The sequence below is a fragment of the Salmo trutta genome, chromosome 11, assembly GCF_901001165.1.
Source record: "Salmo trutta chromosome 11, fSalTru1.1, whole genome shotgun sequence".
Classification (NCBI taxonomy): domain Eukaryota; kingdom Metazoa; phylum Chordata; class Actinopteri; order Salmoniformes; family Salmonidae; genus Salmo; species Salmo trutta.
This window is the reverse complement of record NC_042967.1, coordinates 1,456,962-1,475,051: the sequence shown is the minus strand read 5'-3', so window position 1 is coordinate 1,475,051 and position 18,090 is coordinate 1,456,962. Positions and strand designations below refer to the sequence as shown.

The following is an 18,090-nucleotide window of genomic DNA, read 5'->3' as shown; positions in this document are numbered from 1 at the left end:
TCCAGGTGAGTTTGATGATGCACATCACTATGGTGACAGGTGTGTGTAATAATGAGCAGCCTGACGACCTCGAGCACCGGAGGGGGAGTATACGTGACAGTACTCCCTCCCTGACGCGCAGCCGCAGGACGCCGACCAGAGGGATGGTCCCGAGGACCAGGAGGGGGCCGGTCGCTTCTGCAGGGGTGAGGGAGCCTGACGAGCCGGCCGGGGATGCGGGAGCCTGACGAGCTCGCTGAGGCATCCTTGGTAGACTCGGCACAACCGGGTATTGTAAACCTGACGAGCCAGCTGAGGCATCCCCTGTTAATCCGGGAGCGGCACCCGGACCCAACGTCACATACACTCACAAAAAAAAGAACTCAGATGCTCCCCTTTGAGGCGTTAGTCGAGATGCAGGTGCAGGTAAAACGTTTAATAAAACAACATACACTGAACGAGACAACATAACAGTAGCATCTTAACAAACAGAGGATCAATAAGGCCTAGGGAAAGAACCAAAGGGAGTGACATATATAGGGAAGGTAATCAGCCAGATGATTGAGTCCAGGTGAGTCTGATGATGCGCGTACCGATGGTGACAGGTGTGCGTAATAATGAGCAGCCTGACAACCTCCAGCGCCGGAGGGAGTATACGTGACACTAGTGATGGTTCTGTTACAAATTATATACTTACTCATGATATACTTCTGCCAGGTAAGCCTAATATGCAGTTAACATTTAATTGATAAGGTTTTGACGAAAGTATTTCTGTCAACCCAAAAGACTTATCACATCAACTGGCTACATACGGAGTGATCAACAAATGCGCGCATCACACCGACGGGCAATATTGCTGGAAAGTAATTGGCAGACATTGTGTAAGGTTGGACTTTTAAGCCAATAGTGGCTATCAGGCGTGGGATAATGTCAATGTTGCGTTGATTAGATAGTACCTGGGAGCTTACGGTGTCTGATACTTGTGAGATTTGTTAATGACAGTTTGTGGTGGAATGCATAACAATTGCATGCACTTTCAGAATTGTTTGGCGAGCTACTGGTAGCTCGTGATCAACCTGTTGGAGACCCCTGTCATATCGTTTTGACAATATCGCAATATTATTTTTGGTGAAAGGTCAATGAGGTTGTCGCTCTGAGGAAAAAGCTGTGGCAGGGCCATCAGCGTTTGGACGCTTGACTCTGCAAATGGTGGCTGACAGCTAATATGTGATTCTGCAAAGGAGTAGGGACAGATCAAACTCGGGCATTGTTGATTACCGTACACTTTTTCGTCTGAAAGGAGGAGGGAGCCAAATCTCCCCTCTTTCTTTGAACTACCAGCATTTTAACTACCAGTATCTCAATCCACTATCCATCTGTCAACGAAAAATGAGTAATTGAGATGGGGTTAGTCAACAATGAAGCAAAAGGTTTTGTTTATTTAATAGGCTACTTGATACATATTACAAGCAAATAAATGTGTTTATGGCTATGAATGTAGGCTACTAAGTTATAAAGAGGAGGTATGCAAATCTAACTTTCCCTAAAGAACTTGTAAACTGGTTTACAATGGTAAAATATTAACAAGCAAACCTTTTAGGATGACGACACACACACACACAGGCTCCCTCACTCTCAGAAACACAGTCAGGTGGCTTTATATAGGTCTACTGTTTGTTGAAGGAGGAGAGCTCAGAGCTGCCCTTGCACGAGGCTGTGTGTTTATTTTCAATAAAAAGCCACAGCCCCTGGCAAAATTCACCTTCTCACCAAGCATGCTGTGTGCCCCAGACTATGTTTTGTCCACAAACACGGTGCAGAAATAAGTTATGTTTGGTTGTCATTTGATCCCTGGATCTACCTTGAATAAAGCAAACATTAGCGGTGACCTTATTTGAACCAGTTAACCTGACAAACATGCTTCAAGGGAAAGAGGTGAGGACCAGCCGAGAAAATTGGTCAGCTGTTCATAAGACACTCCACCTTGTGTAGAGATGCTGTAGAGTGTATAGCATAGAGCCAGAAGGTTTCCCTGATCACGAAGAACTGAAGAGGAAAAACTCCAGGCCCTATTGATAAGACATCACTTGGGTTCAAAAAACTCCTGGCCCTCAGATGCTGACACAGCAAGATGCAACAGGTTGGTAAAGTTGGTATTACCACCATTTAATAATAACAAAACTAGCTAACAAACAAAAATCTTCCTGGCAATTGCAATATGCGCAATGCAGGAAGATAGCTGAGACTATGCATTCTATTTTTTTTATTTTTTTACCCAGAACCTAAAATGATAGATGTGGGTTAGGGCTGACCCCATTTAGTTGACTGGTCGATTGTTTGGTCGATAGGCTGTTGGTCAAGAGATTTTAGTCGAGCAGTAGCAAAAACATTTTTTTTTAAATCCTGGTGTACAAGATACCCGTCTGATTCGAGCCTGTCTGAGTTGACTGATCCATTGTGGAAGCCGTGGGGATGGCACAGTCCATCACTCTATGACGTGCTTCTGAAATTCTATATGGTTATATTATGTTAGAACAAGGGTGCAAATAAAAATATAATTTTCTAACAAATGGCTTTCTCCTGCGTTGGATAGGGGTCGCTGTCCCGGTTCAAAAACGTATCAGCGCGCAGTTGAATTGGGTGGCAGGCATATTCAATGCCCCTACAAGATAGTCTTACTAGAGGGCTACCACTACTGCAGGTTTTCATCAAGGATCTCTCAGTACTTTGCCCTGTTCATCTTTGCCTCAATCCTGACTAGTCTCCCAGTGATCATAATTTATATTTCAAATAACTCTGAAATGTTAATGTAACTGATGATGGAATTTGCCATTTTAAATCAGGATCTCTTTGTTTAGAATGGGACGGTAACCTTTCCTCCATTTGATTCCCCCATTCATCACAAGGCCGCAAAAGACCATGCAAGATGTCTGCATCCCAAGCTGAACAGCATCTTGTGATATTCCAAAAGGTTATTCATGGACAGTGCTGCAGCCGTTATGATGAACTAATGATGGTGTTTGTTTTTATCATCTTCAGGCAGGAACCAGTATCCAGGAGCACCTTGATGTGATTGACCAGAGCCGCCAACCATATCTTATTGCAGACGGGACCAGGAAGAGCAGCATCCATGTTTACTTTATCATCCTGGACAAGCGAGCCTTGCAAGTCAACGAGCGCTCTTGGTGCCTTCGATGAGCTTTTCAAAGACTCACTTTGCTTTTGGTACTGCTTACAATGCAAGGCTGCGCAACATGTGCACCTTCATACACACAACTGTATACAACCTAGACATTGGGAAGGTTAAGGTGACTCCAAGGGTTGCTGAGCTCAAAGCTAGACTCCTGCACTAATGCAGATTAACTTATGATGATATGTTGTTTGCCATGCTAGTCATGGAAGTACCAACTTGCTCATGAGGCATTTCAAGTTGATGCATGGAATGTGCCCTTGTAGAACTCAGACTAAAATGTGGTCAAGCAGATTGTTGCCGTGTATTTGACAGTCTTGTAGCCAATGAAATAAGCTTTCCAGGGATATGCAGTTGACCTGGGTGGGACAAAGCAAGGCGTAAAACCTTTTATGTGTAATGCGAAATATTGCTACCTGGCTCAAGAGACGAGACTCACCGAGCACGTTACATTACATTGTAAACAGATTTCATTTCTTTAGCATAAACGATGGCTTCTCAAAAGGTGAAAAAATAATTACTAAGAATATCGAACAGGAACCTAAAAAAAGGCAGCTATGAATAAGTATTTAGTTGTTTCTATTTTTTTATTTAACATTTATTTAACTAGGAAAGTCAGTTAAAAACAGATTCCTATTTACAACGATTGCCTACACCGGCCAAGCCCAGACAACGCTGGGCCAATTGTGCGCCTCCCTATGAGACTCCCAATCATGGCCGGTTGTGATACAGCCTGGATTTGAACTATGGTGTTTGTCGTGGCGCCTTTAGCACTGAGATGCATTGCCTTAGACCGCTGCGCTACTGGTATACCAACATAAACTCTTCCATGGAAGAAGCAGTTCAAGAGATACAAGGTCAAACTAAAGTGACCCCTCTTACATGTGAACTCAGTAAAAAAAGAAAATGTCCCTTTTTCAGGACCCTGTCTTTCAAAGATAATTCGTAAAAATCCAAATTTATTTACACAGATCTTCATTGTAAAGGGTTTAAACGCTGTTTCCCATGCTTGTTCAATGAACCATAAACAATTAATGAACATGCACCTGTGGAACGGTCGTTAAGACACTAACAGCTTACAGACGGTAGGCAATTAAGGTCACAGTTATGAAAACTTCAGACACTAAAGAGGCCTTTCTACTGACTCTGAAAAACACCAAAAGAAAGATGCCCAGGGTCCCTGCTCATCTGCGTAAACATGCCTTAGGCATGCTACAAGGAGGCATGAGGACTGTAGATGTTGCCAGGGCAATACATTTCAATGTCCGTACTGGGAGATGCCTAAGACAGTGCTACAGGAAGACAGGACAGACAGCTGATCGTCCTCGCAGTAGCAGATCACGTGTAACTACACCTGCACAGGATCGGTACATCTGAACATCACACCTGTGGGATAGGTACAGGATGGCAACAACTGCCCGAGTTACACCAGGAACGCACAATCCCTCCATCAGTGCTCAGACTGTCCGCAATAGGCTGAGAGAGGCTGGACTGATGGCTTGTAGGCCTGTTGTAAGGCAGGTCCTCACCAGACATCACTGGCAACAACGTCGCCTAGGGGCACAAACCCACCGTTGCTGGACCAGACAGGACTGGCAAAAAGTGCTCTTCACTGACGAGCCGCGGTTTTGTCTCACCAGGGGTGATGGTCGGATTTGCGTTCATCGTCGAAGGAATGAGCGTTGCACTGAGGCCTGTACTCTGGAGCGGGATCGATTTGGAGTTGGAGGGTCCGTCATGGTCTGAGGCGGTGTGTCACAGCATCATTGGACTGAGCTTGTTGTCATTGCAGGCAATCTCAACACTGTGTGTTCCAGGGAAGACATCCTCCTCCCTCATCTGGTACCCTTCCTGCAGGCTCATCCTGGCATGACAATGCCACCAGCCATACTGCTCATTCTGTGCTTGATTTCCTGCAAGACAGGGATGTCAGTGTTCTGCCATGGCCAGCGAAGAGCCCAGTTCTCAATCCCATTGAGCACGTCTGGGACCTGTTGGATCGGAGGGGGAGGGCTAGGGCCATTCCCCCCAGAAATGTCCTTGAACCTGCAGGTGCCTGGTGGAAGAGTGGGGTAACATCTCACAGCAAGAACTGGCAAATCTGGTGCAGTCCATGAGGAGGAGATGCACTGCAGTGCTTAATGCTGCTGGTGGCCACACAAGATACTGACTGTTACTTTAGATTTTTACCCCCCCCCCCCCCCTCCCCTATGTTCAGGGACACATTATTCCATATCTGTTAGTCACGTCTGTGGAACCTGTTCAGTTTGTCTCAGTTGTTGAATCTTGTTATGTTCATACAAATATTTACACATGTTAAGTTTGCTGAAAATAAACTCAGTTGACAGTGAGAACGTTTATATCTTGAAAAGACACAGAAACTGTCAAAAATCCAACATTCTTTTCAGGATTTTGAAAATCCTTTCACATGGTTGAATTTGGTATCAAAACAAAGTGCTTATTTCATACAAAAATGAGGAACAGTTCAACCAGTTGAAGTCATTGGTGTTAGATTTGACAATAGAACAAAACTACTGGAACTTATGATCAAATAGTCATAACTGATCAATTTTCTTACGTTCCAATTCTCGAGACATTGCAGTCAAATTTGAAGAACCCAAACAAGTGGCATGTTTAACGCAGGGCACAATTTTAAAGATGGACTATAAATTAATAGACATCCCCTCTTTTCTAAAAAAAGAAAAATGCATTGCAAATTCAACTCTTATGATGACTTTGAGACTGCTAATCCATTGGGATCAAAAGGGTATTCACAAGTTGGGAGGTATATACTTTACTTTGAGAAATTTTACCGCAAAGTTGAATTACATTTTGGTAAATTCACTCGTGCACTCTTCCATACCCAGGACCTTAAAAGTTGTGGATTTGATTCCATTCTTGAGCCAATAGTAAGCAATTTGAAAGTGCTTGAGACTGAGGGTATTGAAGTTCCCTAATCTTGGTATACATTGCCCGTTTGGTTTTGTGGAATCATTTAGTGCTCGTTATTGTTTCCGTTTTTGCCTCACTGAGAAAGTGGAATTTCAAACTGTGTTCTCTGAGCATGACTCAAGAGTGACTTTACGAACAAAACACATGCACTCAGACCATTGTCAAACCCAACACTACCTCATGTGTACGGTGTAAAGCATGCTTGCTTATTTAACTCTGCAGTACTTCAATACTACAGACAATTTTTCTGTTGATATAATGCGTGACATTTTAGGAGTTGCACAATGAGGTAAAACTTGTGTTACACTATATACAAGCCAACTTTGTGACTGCTAAAGATGTGGACGGTAGAGTTCATTCATTTAACTATGGCTACACAGAGAAGAGGAATCGTCCACCTGCAGTCAAATTGGATGATGGGAGCAATGATTTGGGTTTAAATGCTATTCAGCCTTGGTGTCTCCGCAATTTGCCATTGATATTTGGTGATCTGGTACAGAAAGATGATAAATACTGGCAGCTGCTCCTGTTACTACTACAAATTGTAAATATTGTGTTTTGTCTTATACTAAGAGGGCATGACTATCTATCTGAAGCACTTAATTGCTGAACATCATAGGCTTTTCAAGTATTTGTTTCCTGATAGAAATCTGTTACCGAAACACCACTTCATGATACATTATCCTCGTTGTATAAGGAATATTGGGCCCATTCTTCACTCGGGGTGCATGCGCTACGAGGCAAAACATTTCTTCATGAAGCAACTGAAGAGTTTTAAGAATGTCACTATGACCTTAGCCAAGAAACACCAAAATTACATGGCATATAATTGGGAAACTTTAAGCCAGGATAGACTATCTTTAGGTCCAAGAAAGATGTCAGGGCTTAATGACCTGAAAGAAGGTCATGACATTGCTGCAAAGTTGGATGTCTCAGTGCACACAAATGTTTAGTCAGTTAAATGGGTAAAGCACCATGGTACAGACTATCGTCTTGATTTGGTCATATGTGGTGAAGGACTCATTGAAATGCCAGTATTTTACAAAATGAAGGCTATTGTTCTTGGTTGGGTCAGCTCTTGAAACCTTATGTTTTGATGATCATTTGCATGCATTTAAAGTTGTTTTGAAGTGAAGTCCACCATGCAAGGTATTTCATGTAAATGACATCATGTACCACAAACCTTTTGATTTGCTCATGTCATATGGAGCAAGGTATGCTTTTGACTAGATTCTACTGCCACTTGATAACAGTTTAAGCCAGGGCTGAGACTTATGGTTTGGTCATAATAAACATTTGATGTTGAAACAGCTTTGCTTGAGTTTGTTAAATTCCAAATGCTTTTACAAAATATAATTTCCATTTACATGGGGGAAGAGTAAATAAATTAACACTGAATAGAGTAAACACTTACTCTAATTGGAGTCAACTTGAATCAACACTAGTGAGTGTCACTATAAACACTCAGTGTTGATTACCTCTTAGTGTTAAATTTGATCAACACCGGCCAGTGTAGTGCAGTGTTAACTTTTTGCACTCCTCAGTGTTAAATCAACACTAGAAATGTAACACTTTGATCAGTGTACTTTTTACTCTGTGTAGAGTGTGACCATACGTACTCGCTGACAGTTAAAATGTAACACTTAAATTTACTGTGTAGATAAATATTCCTCTCGTGGCGCATTCATGTTATAAGTGCCATAGGGAGGGAAACATGCATTCTGACAAGCAGTCAATGCACAACAATTCTTGCAATCGTGAAAACTGCAGTTTTAATGGCTTTGTTAAAAAAAAGGGGAATGCCAGCTTTCCATTCGTACTTTATTTATTTCTCAACTCATAAATATGCGCGAACTGCGCCATTTTAAACCCAGGTTTTTTAACATAAGCATGGTTAAGCACTGCTCCACAATTCGCAGTGAGTGCATAGGGGAGAGTGGGGCTAAATGTAACACCGGTCAATTGTAGGGTGACTTGGGGTACAATGCCTCTCTACCTTAAAATAATTTATTTTGAATGACTTGAATTGTGATGAGACATAATATTGTTGTGATATGAAGCGGTTTCTGTGAGAAGTACAGGCAGGGGGCTTTTTACCCCAGGTTGCGAGTTACCCAAAATTACCCCAACAGGTAGGCCTACATTATATTCAGTGTTTATGCACGTTTTTGGGACATACAATTCATAAACATGATAATAACTACTTAAAAGATCACATTTGAGATTTGGCTAATGATTAGCCCAATAGGGTAAATTCAGATAGGCAACCCCATGCTTCAGCCTATTTATAGCATACCTGATAATATGGACCATGCATATATTGTACATGGCCCAATATGTTAAAATAATTTTACCAATGTGTTATTGGGCTAATTTCTGGGCGGGGGAAATTCTAATACCTTATTTTAATTCATTTTGGGGTAGAATGTCCTTCACCAGAACTGATCTCTTCAGTCCTTCTACATACAAATTATACCTATAGACTAGAGGTCGACCGATTATGATTTTTCAACACCGATACCGATTATTGGAGGCCCAAAAAAAAGACCGATGCCGATTAAATCGTCCGATTTTGGGGGGATTTATTTGTAATAATGACAATTACAACAATACTGAATGAACACTTATTTTAACTTAATATAATACATCAATAAAATCAATTTAGCCTCAAATAAATAATGAAACATGTTCAATTTGGTTTAAATAATGCAAAAACAGTGTTGGAGAAGAAAGTAAAAGTGCATTATATGCCATGTAAGAAAGCTAACGTTTAAGTTCCTTGCTCAGAACATCAGAACATATGAAAGCTGGTGGTTCCTTTTAACATGAGTCTTCAATATTCCCAGGTAAAAAGCTTTAGGTTGTAGTTATTATAGGACTATTTCTCTCTATACGATTTGTATTTCATATACCTTTGACTATTGGATGTTCTTATAGGCACTTTAGTATTGCCAGTGTAACAGTATAGCTTCCGTCCCTCTCCTCGCTCCTACCTGGGCTCAAACCAGGAACACATCGACAACAGCCACCCTCGAAGCAGCGTTACCCATGCAGAGCAAGGGGAAACAACTACTCCAAGTCTCAGAGTGAGTGACGTTTGAAACGCTATTAGCGCGCACCCGGCTAACTAGCTAGCCATTTCACATCGGTTACACCAGCCTAATCTTGGGAGTTGATAGGCTTGAAGTCATAAACAGCGCAATGCATTGCGAAGGGCTGCTGGCAAAACGCACGAAAGTGCTATTTTGAATGAACGCTTACGAGCCTGCTGGTGCCTACCATCGCTCAGTCAAACTGCTCTATCAAATCATAGACTTAATTATAACATAATAACACACAGAAACACGAGCCTTAGGTCATTAATATGGTCGAATCCGGAAACTATCACGTTTATTCTTTCAGTGAAATACGGAACCGTTCCGTATTTTACCTAACGGGTGGCATCCATAAGTCTAAATGTTCCTGTTGACATTGGAGGTTGTGCAATGTATGTCATAATTACGTAAAATTCTGGAAAATTAGTTCGCAACGAGCCAGGCGGCCCAAACTGTTGCATATACCCTGATTCTGCGTGCAAGGAACGCAAGAGAACTGACACAATTTCACCTGGTTAATATTGCCTGCTAACCTGGATTTCTTTTAGCTAAATATGCAGGTTTAAAAATATATACTTCTGTGTATTGATTTTAAGAAAGGCATTGATGTTTATGGTTAGGTACAGTCGTGCAACCATTGTGCTTTTTTTAACGCAAATGCGCTTTTGTTAAATCATCCCCCGTTTGGCGAAGTCGGCTGTCTTTGTTAGGAAGAAATAGTCTTCACACTGTTCGCAACGAGCCAGGCGGCCCAAACTGCTGCATATACCCCGACTCTGTTTGCAAGAGAAGTGACACATTTTCCCTAGTTAAAAGAAATTCATGTTAGCAGGCAATATTAACTAAATATGCAGGTTTAAAAATATATACTTGTGTATTGATTTTAAGAAAGGCATTGATGTTTATGGTTAGGTACACGTCGGAGCAAAGACAGTCCTTTTTCGCGAATGCGCACCACATCGATTATATGCAACGCAGGACTGGCTAGATAAACTAGTAATATCATCAACCATGTGTAGTTAACTAGTGATTATGATTGATTGATTGTTTTTTATAAGATAAGTTTAATGCTAGCTAGCAACTTACCTTGGCTTCTTACTGCATTCGCGTAACAGGCAGGCTCCTCGTGGAGTGCAACGTAAAGCAGGTGGTTAGAGCGTTGGACTAGTTAACCATAAGGTTGCATCCCCAAGCTGACAAGGTAAAAATCTGTCGTTCTGCCCCTGAACAAGGCAGTTAACCCACCGTTCCTAAGCCGTCATTGAAAATAAGAATGTGTTCTTAACTGACTTGCCTAGTTAAATAAAGGTAAAATATATATATATATAAAATAAAAAAATATATTCTGTGGCCAAAAATACCGATTATTATGAAAACTTGAAATCGGCCCTAATTAAATCGGCCATTCCGATTAATCGGTCGACCTCTACTATAGACCGATAAGCATGACGGTCAAATGTATTTACATCGACTGATTAGTCCATCAATGAATAAAAAGCATCATCTTGCGATGGGATTTTTTTTCTCCCAGGCATTTTGGCCAGCAACAGTTTTATCTATGAGCTTTTCATTACAATTTATGGGGCAAAACCCAGCAATTGTTTGTTAACGCAAACCCTGACACACACACACACACACAACAAGGTCATTGGCCCCCGTCCCACTGCCCCCATCTCCAGCCTGTTCTCCAGGTGGGAGAAGAGTGATGGCACTTTTTGTCAAGAGGTACAATAATCCAGGCCATGGAGCCTTCGGTCCCGGAGGGGATTCAACCAGCCCTACCTGTCCCCATTTTCCTATCACTTCTCTGGGCTCAGAGACACTTCCACACTGGGTCTAGAGGGATTGTGCCTGAGGAAATCAATCAACAGCTATTTGAAGCTAAAATCAATGGTGCATCCAGTTAGCTCATAATAGCTACTGATAGGGAGATTGTAGGAAGTCATTAAATGGGCATTTTGCCAGTGGTGGAAAAAGTACTCAATTGTCATATTAAAAATAAAAGATACCTTAATAGAAAATGACTTCAGTAAAAGTGAAAGTCACCCAGTAAAATACTACTTGAGTAAAAGTCTAAAAGTATTTGGTTTTAAATATACTTAAAAAGTATAAAAAGTAAATGGAATTGCTAAAATGTACTTGCGTATCAATAGTAAAAACATAAACCACTTGAAATTCCTTACATTAACAAACCACCATTTTTTTTACAAACAAAGCATTTGTGTTCATCCTTCAGATCAGAGGCAGTAGGGATGACCAGGGATATTCTCTTGATGAGTGTGTGAATTTTCCTGTCAAAATGTAATGAATACTTTTGGGTGTCAGGAAAAATGTATGGAGTAAAAAGCATATTATTTTCTTTAGGAATGTAGTGAAGTAAAGTACAAATACCCCAAAAAACTACTTTAGTAGTTTAAAGTATTTTTACTTAAGTACTTTACACCACTGCATTTTGCTACCATTGCGCTGAGGAGCGCAGCACTGTTTAGCATCAAATTCAATTTAGTGTTGTTGAATGTTAGCCCTGTCCAAGGAATCAACACCTTCCCAGTGTGTTTGTACTGGGGGACATTTTTAGCAACGTGTTAGCTGGTAAGGCTCCAGAGTGGTGCAGCAGTCTAAGGCACTGCTCTCAGTGCAAGAGGCGTCACTACAGTCCCTGGTTCGAATCCAGGCTGTATCACATCCGGCCGTGATTGGGAGCCCCGTAGGGCAGCGCACAATTGGCCCAGCGTCGTCCAGGTTTGGCCGGGGTAGGCAGTCATTGTAAATAACAATTTGTTCTTAACTGACTTGCCTAGTTAAATAAAGGTTAAATAAAAAATAAATCAAATGCCATACAAAACATAATTCATTTTAGGGCGTTGTGAGCAAGCAACTGGAGTCACTTACAGTGCCACAGTGACAAGTTGAGTACACACAGGAGACTCAGGGCTCTGTTTCTTGACTGTCAGGGGGCTTTTATAAGAAGCTGACACTAACAAGCAGTACGCAGCTTGCCAGCAGTGGCTGCCATGACAATCCCAGCTATATGTTAGATCAGAAAGAACTTTAGAAGAAGAATTTTGATAGAAAAAGAAGTCCCAGTTCAGACTTGTCGTCAACTCTTGTAATGTCATTCTCTAGTCACTAGTGTTATGGCTAACCAGAAAACACAAAAGAATAGGCCTATATTAACAGTATCAATGTGCTTGAATGTGGAACGTTACTTAGGAGACTAGTCCATGTCCTCACTCCTTCAGTCATTGCCAAGCCAATTCATTTTGTTATCTTAAAACGCAGCACCAGGGTCAACACTTCAAATGAGCTATTGGCATCTATGCTTCCAGTCTTTCATGTAACAAGAACACATTTAATTGCCTTCAAGATGTATAGCATATCAACGTTCTATTCGATAAGGAGACACTGCCCATTCTGGAGTGAAACAAAAAAGTCTGGTCAGATGGACCTCTACTGCATTTTCTTTAAAGGAGTACTAAAATGTGTCTGGAATGCAGTACTGTGCCGCTCTTTCGCTCTCTCCCACTCGTGTTCACGCCCCCACACTCATACTGACATAAACCCCACACCATATTGAAAAGGCCCCAATAAGGGCCTCTTAGAACCCCCTCTGAAACTCAAGTGTCTAACAACATATAGGCTAGGCATAGCCTTCAGTACACAATGAATAAATGCACACAACATAGACACAATTTCTATGAATACATACACACAATATAAATGCATCGGAATACATGTAGGCTACACATTACAGTGTGTGTGTGTGTGTGTGTGTGTGTGTGTGACAAGTCAAAATGATGCATGATTTAACCACACAAATCTTATCCCACTCTGCACACCACCCCCGCTTTTCTGTCTTCCGCCCACTTTGGTTCTCTCATCTGAAAGATGCACACCTGTCATAATCTGAGCTTCGATTAAACTGCATACTGCTGCAGTGGTTTGTTTCCATAATCCTAATTTAACTGCACTTCGCTGTTTCTACATTTTAATATTCTGTTCTTCATTCTCGCTGTCAGTGGACTGTTCTCTCCACTCAGGGAGCAAATCCTTTCTGATCATGGCGGGATATTATTTCTCTGCAATTTTTCTCACCTATGATTGTTGTGTGTTGTGGTGTGAGTGAAACAAATGAGTAACATATAACAAGGATGTTGGTTTCTGGTCGCCAAGGGATATCAGGGATTAGAAGATCTTACCTCTCTTCCAGTGGAAGACTGTCTTTGCTGCGCTCTTCCACCTACATAGACAAGCAAACAAAGCAACTAAATTACAAAACAACAACTACATCAAGACATAGCAGGTTAAAGAATGTATATGTCTTGTAATAACAGTTCAGCCTAATCGTTTCTATATTGAATCATTGTATTATAGTGCAAATTTATATTTCAGTGCATTAGTAGTATTTCAGTATTTGATAATGAATAAACAATGGACAAAAATAATGAATCAAGTGTGTTCGGCTTACATAAACCCAAATGTAACAACAAATTAGCTGCCGTCTATGTTTGTACTTTTTAAAACATTTCTGTTTTGGATAAAAGGTATTCCGTATGAAAAAAGACATCAAAATGACCAGCTTTCTAAATGCGCCTAAGGTGAATGGTGGCCCGTTATGACAACACTGACGCTCAAAGCAGGTAGATGGGTACATTATGTACTTATGTAAAAACTCAACGATAAAGCCTTGCGTTCCTATTTTATTTTTTCATTTTTTTTGTGCTGGTGATGGTAGTTGCACTTGATTCAGCAGCCCTAGTGCCGGGAAGGCAAAGATAGAACTCTGCCTAACCGGCAGGCACAGAGAGCAAATCAAGTGCAGCTATAGACCTACTGCTGGCCAATCAGATAGCTCAGATCAACGTGTCTGCAGTTTCCTCACACCATAGACTGTAAAAAGAAGCCTCTGACAGCCAAGTTGATAATGTGAGATTTCAAAACCACGACTAGAGAGACTCAACAAATACCGCTAAGAGCTGCTGTTTTTATGAGTAAGTTGATGTTTAAGTTGTTATTCAGCACTGTCAACACTGTTCAACAGTTTCATAAGCCATAAAATGCTAGCCTACAACCAGCACTGCAGCTGCAATGAATAACTATAGCAAAGTTTCTCGATAAGTTTATTATTATTTGCGGCTTGTGTCTTTTTTAATATTGAGGAACATTTCACTTTCTCTGGTCATAGGAGTAACAACATGAATTGGTGCGTGATGCAGAAGTAATGCAGTGCGACTTCAGTTTGTTTTGCTATCAGCTGGAAGATTGTTTCCCCTTTTCTCAGCGGAGAGATGGTGAGTCGGGTGACAGGCAGCCTCACCGATGCACCCTCCCTCCCTCAGACTGACCATCAGATGCAGGCTATCAGTCCAGTAAATACAAAGATCCATATGCAACAAAAAGCTGATTTCTTTCAAATCTTGTGCACAAATTTGTTTACATCGCTGTTAGTGAGCATTTTTCCTTAGCCAAGATAATCCATCCACCTAACAGGTGTGGCATATCAAGAAGCTGATTTAACAGCACAATAATTACACAGGTGCACCTTATGCCGGGGCAATAAAAGGCCACTTTAAAATGTGCAGTTGTGTCACAACACAATGCTGCAGATGTCTCGTGTTTTGAGAGAGCGTACAATTGGCATGCTGACTGCAGGAATGTCCACCAGAGCTGTTGCCAGAGAATTGAATGTTCATTTCTCTAACATATAGGCTTATGTTTTAGAGAATTTGGCAGTACGTCCAACTGGCCTCACAACCGTAGATCACGTGTAACCACGGCAGCCCAGCAACTCCACAACTGGCCTCCTCATCTGCGAGATCATCTGAGGGGTGGGGGGGCCGTTAGACATAAATACTTCTCATCACAACCCCTGTAATAAAGCCATTTTGTGGGGAAAACCCCATTCTGGTTGGCTGGAACTGGCTCCCCAGTATATTACCAGTGTGATCATATACCTAATATTTTGAAGTATAATTTCAAATAAGTCTGAGGAACAGCATTGGCAAGGCAATCCAAGTGTAGCCAATATGCAGTGATAATATATTGGGTCTATAGCCTACTGCAGAAACCTAATTGCTACAGAATAGTTTTTAATTGGTTAATGTTGCATAGGGGTATGTTTTTTAAGTTTAAAAGCTATAAAAACAAGAGTCTCACACTTCATATGTATAAACTTCCAGTAATTTATAGGTTAAAAAAATGCCAGTCCTGTTTGTTTTAAAAAAAAATCTAGGACGCAAGCATTTTGTCTTGAAAAGATAATGTCGACATTTGGGAAAGGCTCCAAAGCTGACTGGTTATGGAGTAGCCTACGTTATGGGACCATACTTGTTTAAATGTCAAAATGACACTCAGATTTTTGCAGCAGGACCAGGTGTGCGCAAGAGGTCATAGATGACTACTGTATGTCCACCTGATGCAAATCTTGTGTGTGCAAGGGCATTGTGTTGATTGACAGGCCCTGTCCTGACACTACCCATAGTCCCTATATCTCTAGACAATGAGTAGATCTAAAAGGATAGGTATATGCCATATATACAATGAGTATACCAAACATTAGCAACACCGCTGGGGCATGGACTCTACAAGGTGTCGAAAGCGTTCCACAGGGATACTTGTCCCATGTTAACTCCAATGCTTCCCACAGTTGTGTCAAGTTGGCTGGATGCCTTTTGGGTGGTGGACCATTCTTGATACACACGGGAAACTGTTGAGCATGAAAAACCCAGCAGCGTTGCAGTTCTTGACACAAACTGGTGAACCTGGCACCTACTACCATACCCCGTTAAAAGGCACAAAAATATTTTGTCTTGCCCATTCATCCTCAAATGGCACATATACACAATTCATGCCTCAAGGCTTAACAATTATTCTTTAACCCGTCTTCTCCCCTTCATCTACACTGATTGAAGTGGATTTAACAAGTGACATCAATAAAGGATCATAGCTTTCACCTGCTCAGTCTATTCCATGGAAAGAGCAGGTGTTGTGTTTTGTACACTCAGTGTATATGGTAAAAATAACAAATTTCATCATGCTTATCAGAGGGAAAGAAGGTACTTCCATAGTGCTTATAGGCCAACCTATGTCATTATTTCGTATCTAGGCAACATTAGTGTATATGGGTTAATTTAGGGACAGTTTCTTTGTTCACTGCAACGTGGGTCTTCATGCATGCCTAGGGGTCACTAATTGAAAGCCTTGACCAGGCAATCAAATCAAATTGTATTTGTCACATGCGCCAGTGTAGACCTTAACGTGAAATGCTTACTTAAAAAACCCTTAACCAACAACGCAGTTCAAGAAGAGTTAAGAAAATATTTACTAAATATACTAAAGTAGAAAATGAACTAAAAAGTAACAGTAACGATGCTATAAACGGGGCACCGGTGCCGAGTCAATGTGCGGGGGTACAGTTTAGTCGAGGTAATTGGTACATGTAGGTAGGGGTAAAGTGACTATGTTTAGATAACAAACAGCGAGTAGGAGCAGAGTAAAAACAAAAAGGGGGGGGGGGGTCTTCTCAACCAAGACACAAAACTGTGATAAAGTACCAATCTACACTGAACAAAAATATAAATGCAAGTGGGTTGGTTGAAATAAGAGGCCAGACATTTTCCATACGCACAAAAAGCTTATTTCTCTCAAATTTAGTACACAAATTTGTTTACATCCCTGTTAGTGAGCATTTCTTCTTTGCCAATATAATCCATCCACATGACAGGCATATCAAGAAGCTGATTAAGAATCATGATCATTACACAGGTGTACTTTGTGCTGGGGCCAATCAAACGCCACTAAAATAAGCAGGTTTTTCACACAATGCTGACTGCAGGAATGTTCCATGAGCTGTTGCTAAAGAATTGAATATTCGTTTTAGAGAATTTGGTAGTATGTCCAACCGGCCTCACAACCGCAGACCACATGTATGGTGTTGTGTGGGCGAACGGTTTGCTGATGTCAACGTTGTGAACAAGTGGATGTATATCTGTATTCCCAGTCATGTGAAATAGATTATGGCCTAATTTATTTATTTCAAGTGACTGATTTCCTTATATGAACTGTAACTTAGTAAAGTCTTTGAAAATTTTGTTCAGTATAGTTGAAGGGCAGGGTGCTTTAGTGTAGGTTAATCTATCTAGCCTATATGACGTTGTATGCATATAGGCCTAGTCACTCATGGATCAAACTCAATATAAACATTTTACAAAGCATGGGAATTGTGATATATTGTTTTTGGGGCTGTGTTCACACAGGCAACCCAATTCTGAGCTTTTTTCCACTAATTGGTCTTTTGACCAATCACATATCTTTTTCAGAGGTGATTCGTCAAAAGACCAATTGTGGAGAGAAGAAAAAAATAAATCAGAATTGGGCTGCTTATCTAAACACAGCCAAAGAGACAGACCTAGTTGACTCATCTTGAACTGTGATGTCACGACAATTCCAACGGAAGACTTAGGCTAGGCCTATCTATTGTAAAACCAGTTTGGACATCAGCGCATTTAGGCATAAAAGCTATCATGGAAACAGGTGTATTTCCTTCCCATTAAGACAAGATCTTACAACAGATAATAAGTTGTTCCATGAAATGTGCATTTTGCGCCCATTTGACATTTTAAGTAGAAATTGTTGAATTTAAGCCTGTTATATTAAAATGAAGTTCCCTTTAAAATAGACAACATGGAGAATTGAATAAATCAGACTTGCAATCCGTGCACCCCTTGCAGTCCGCATACTAACACATGCACTCTACACACAAGTACATATGGATTGTGTGTTGTAGATATGTGGTAGTAGAGTAGTGGCCCGAGGACACACACACACACCTGTTGTAAAATGTAATATGTTTAATTGTACAACGGTTGGGTCTAA

General features: G+C 41.0%; 1 protein-coding gene across 7 annotated transcripts in view; it reads right to left on the bottom strand.

Moving 5' to 3' along the window:
• LOC115202075 (transmembrane protein 131-like) overlaps window positions 1–18,090 on the bottom strand; it is a 112,800-nt gene that overhangs the window by 78,412 nt on the left and 16,298 nt on the right. For all 7 annotated transcript variants that reach the window (XM_029765952.1, XM_029765957.1, XM_029765954.1 and 4 more), the window contains exon 3: window positions 13,416–13,456. In XM_029765952.1, the coding sequence (XP_029621812.1) occupies window positions 13,416–13,456 (41 nt within the window). The remainder of the gene's footprint in view (window positions 1–13,415; window positions 13,457–18,090) is intronic.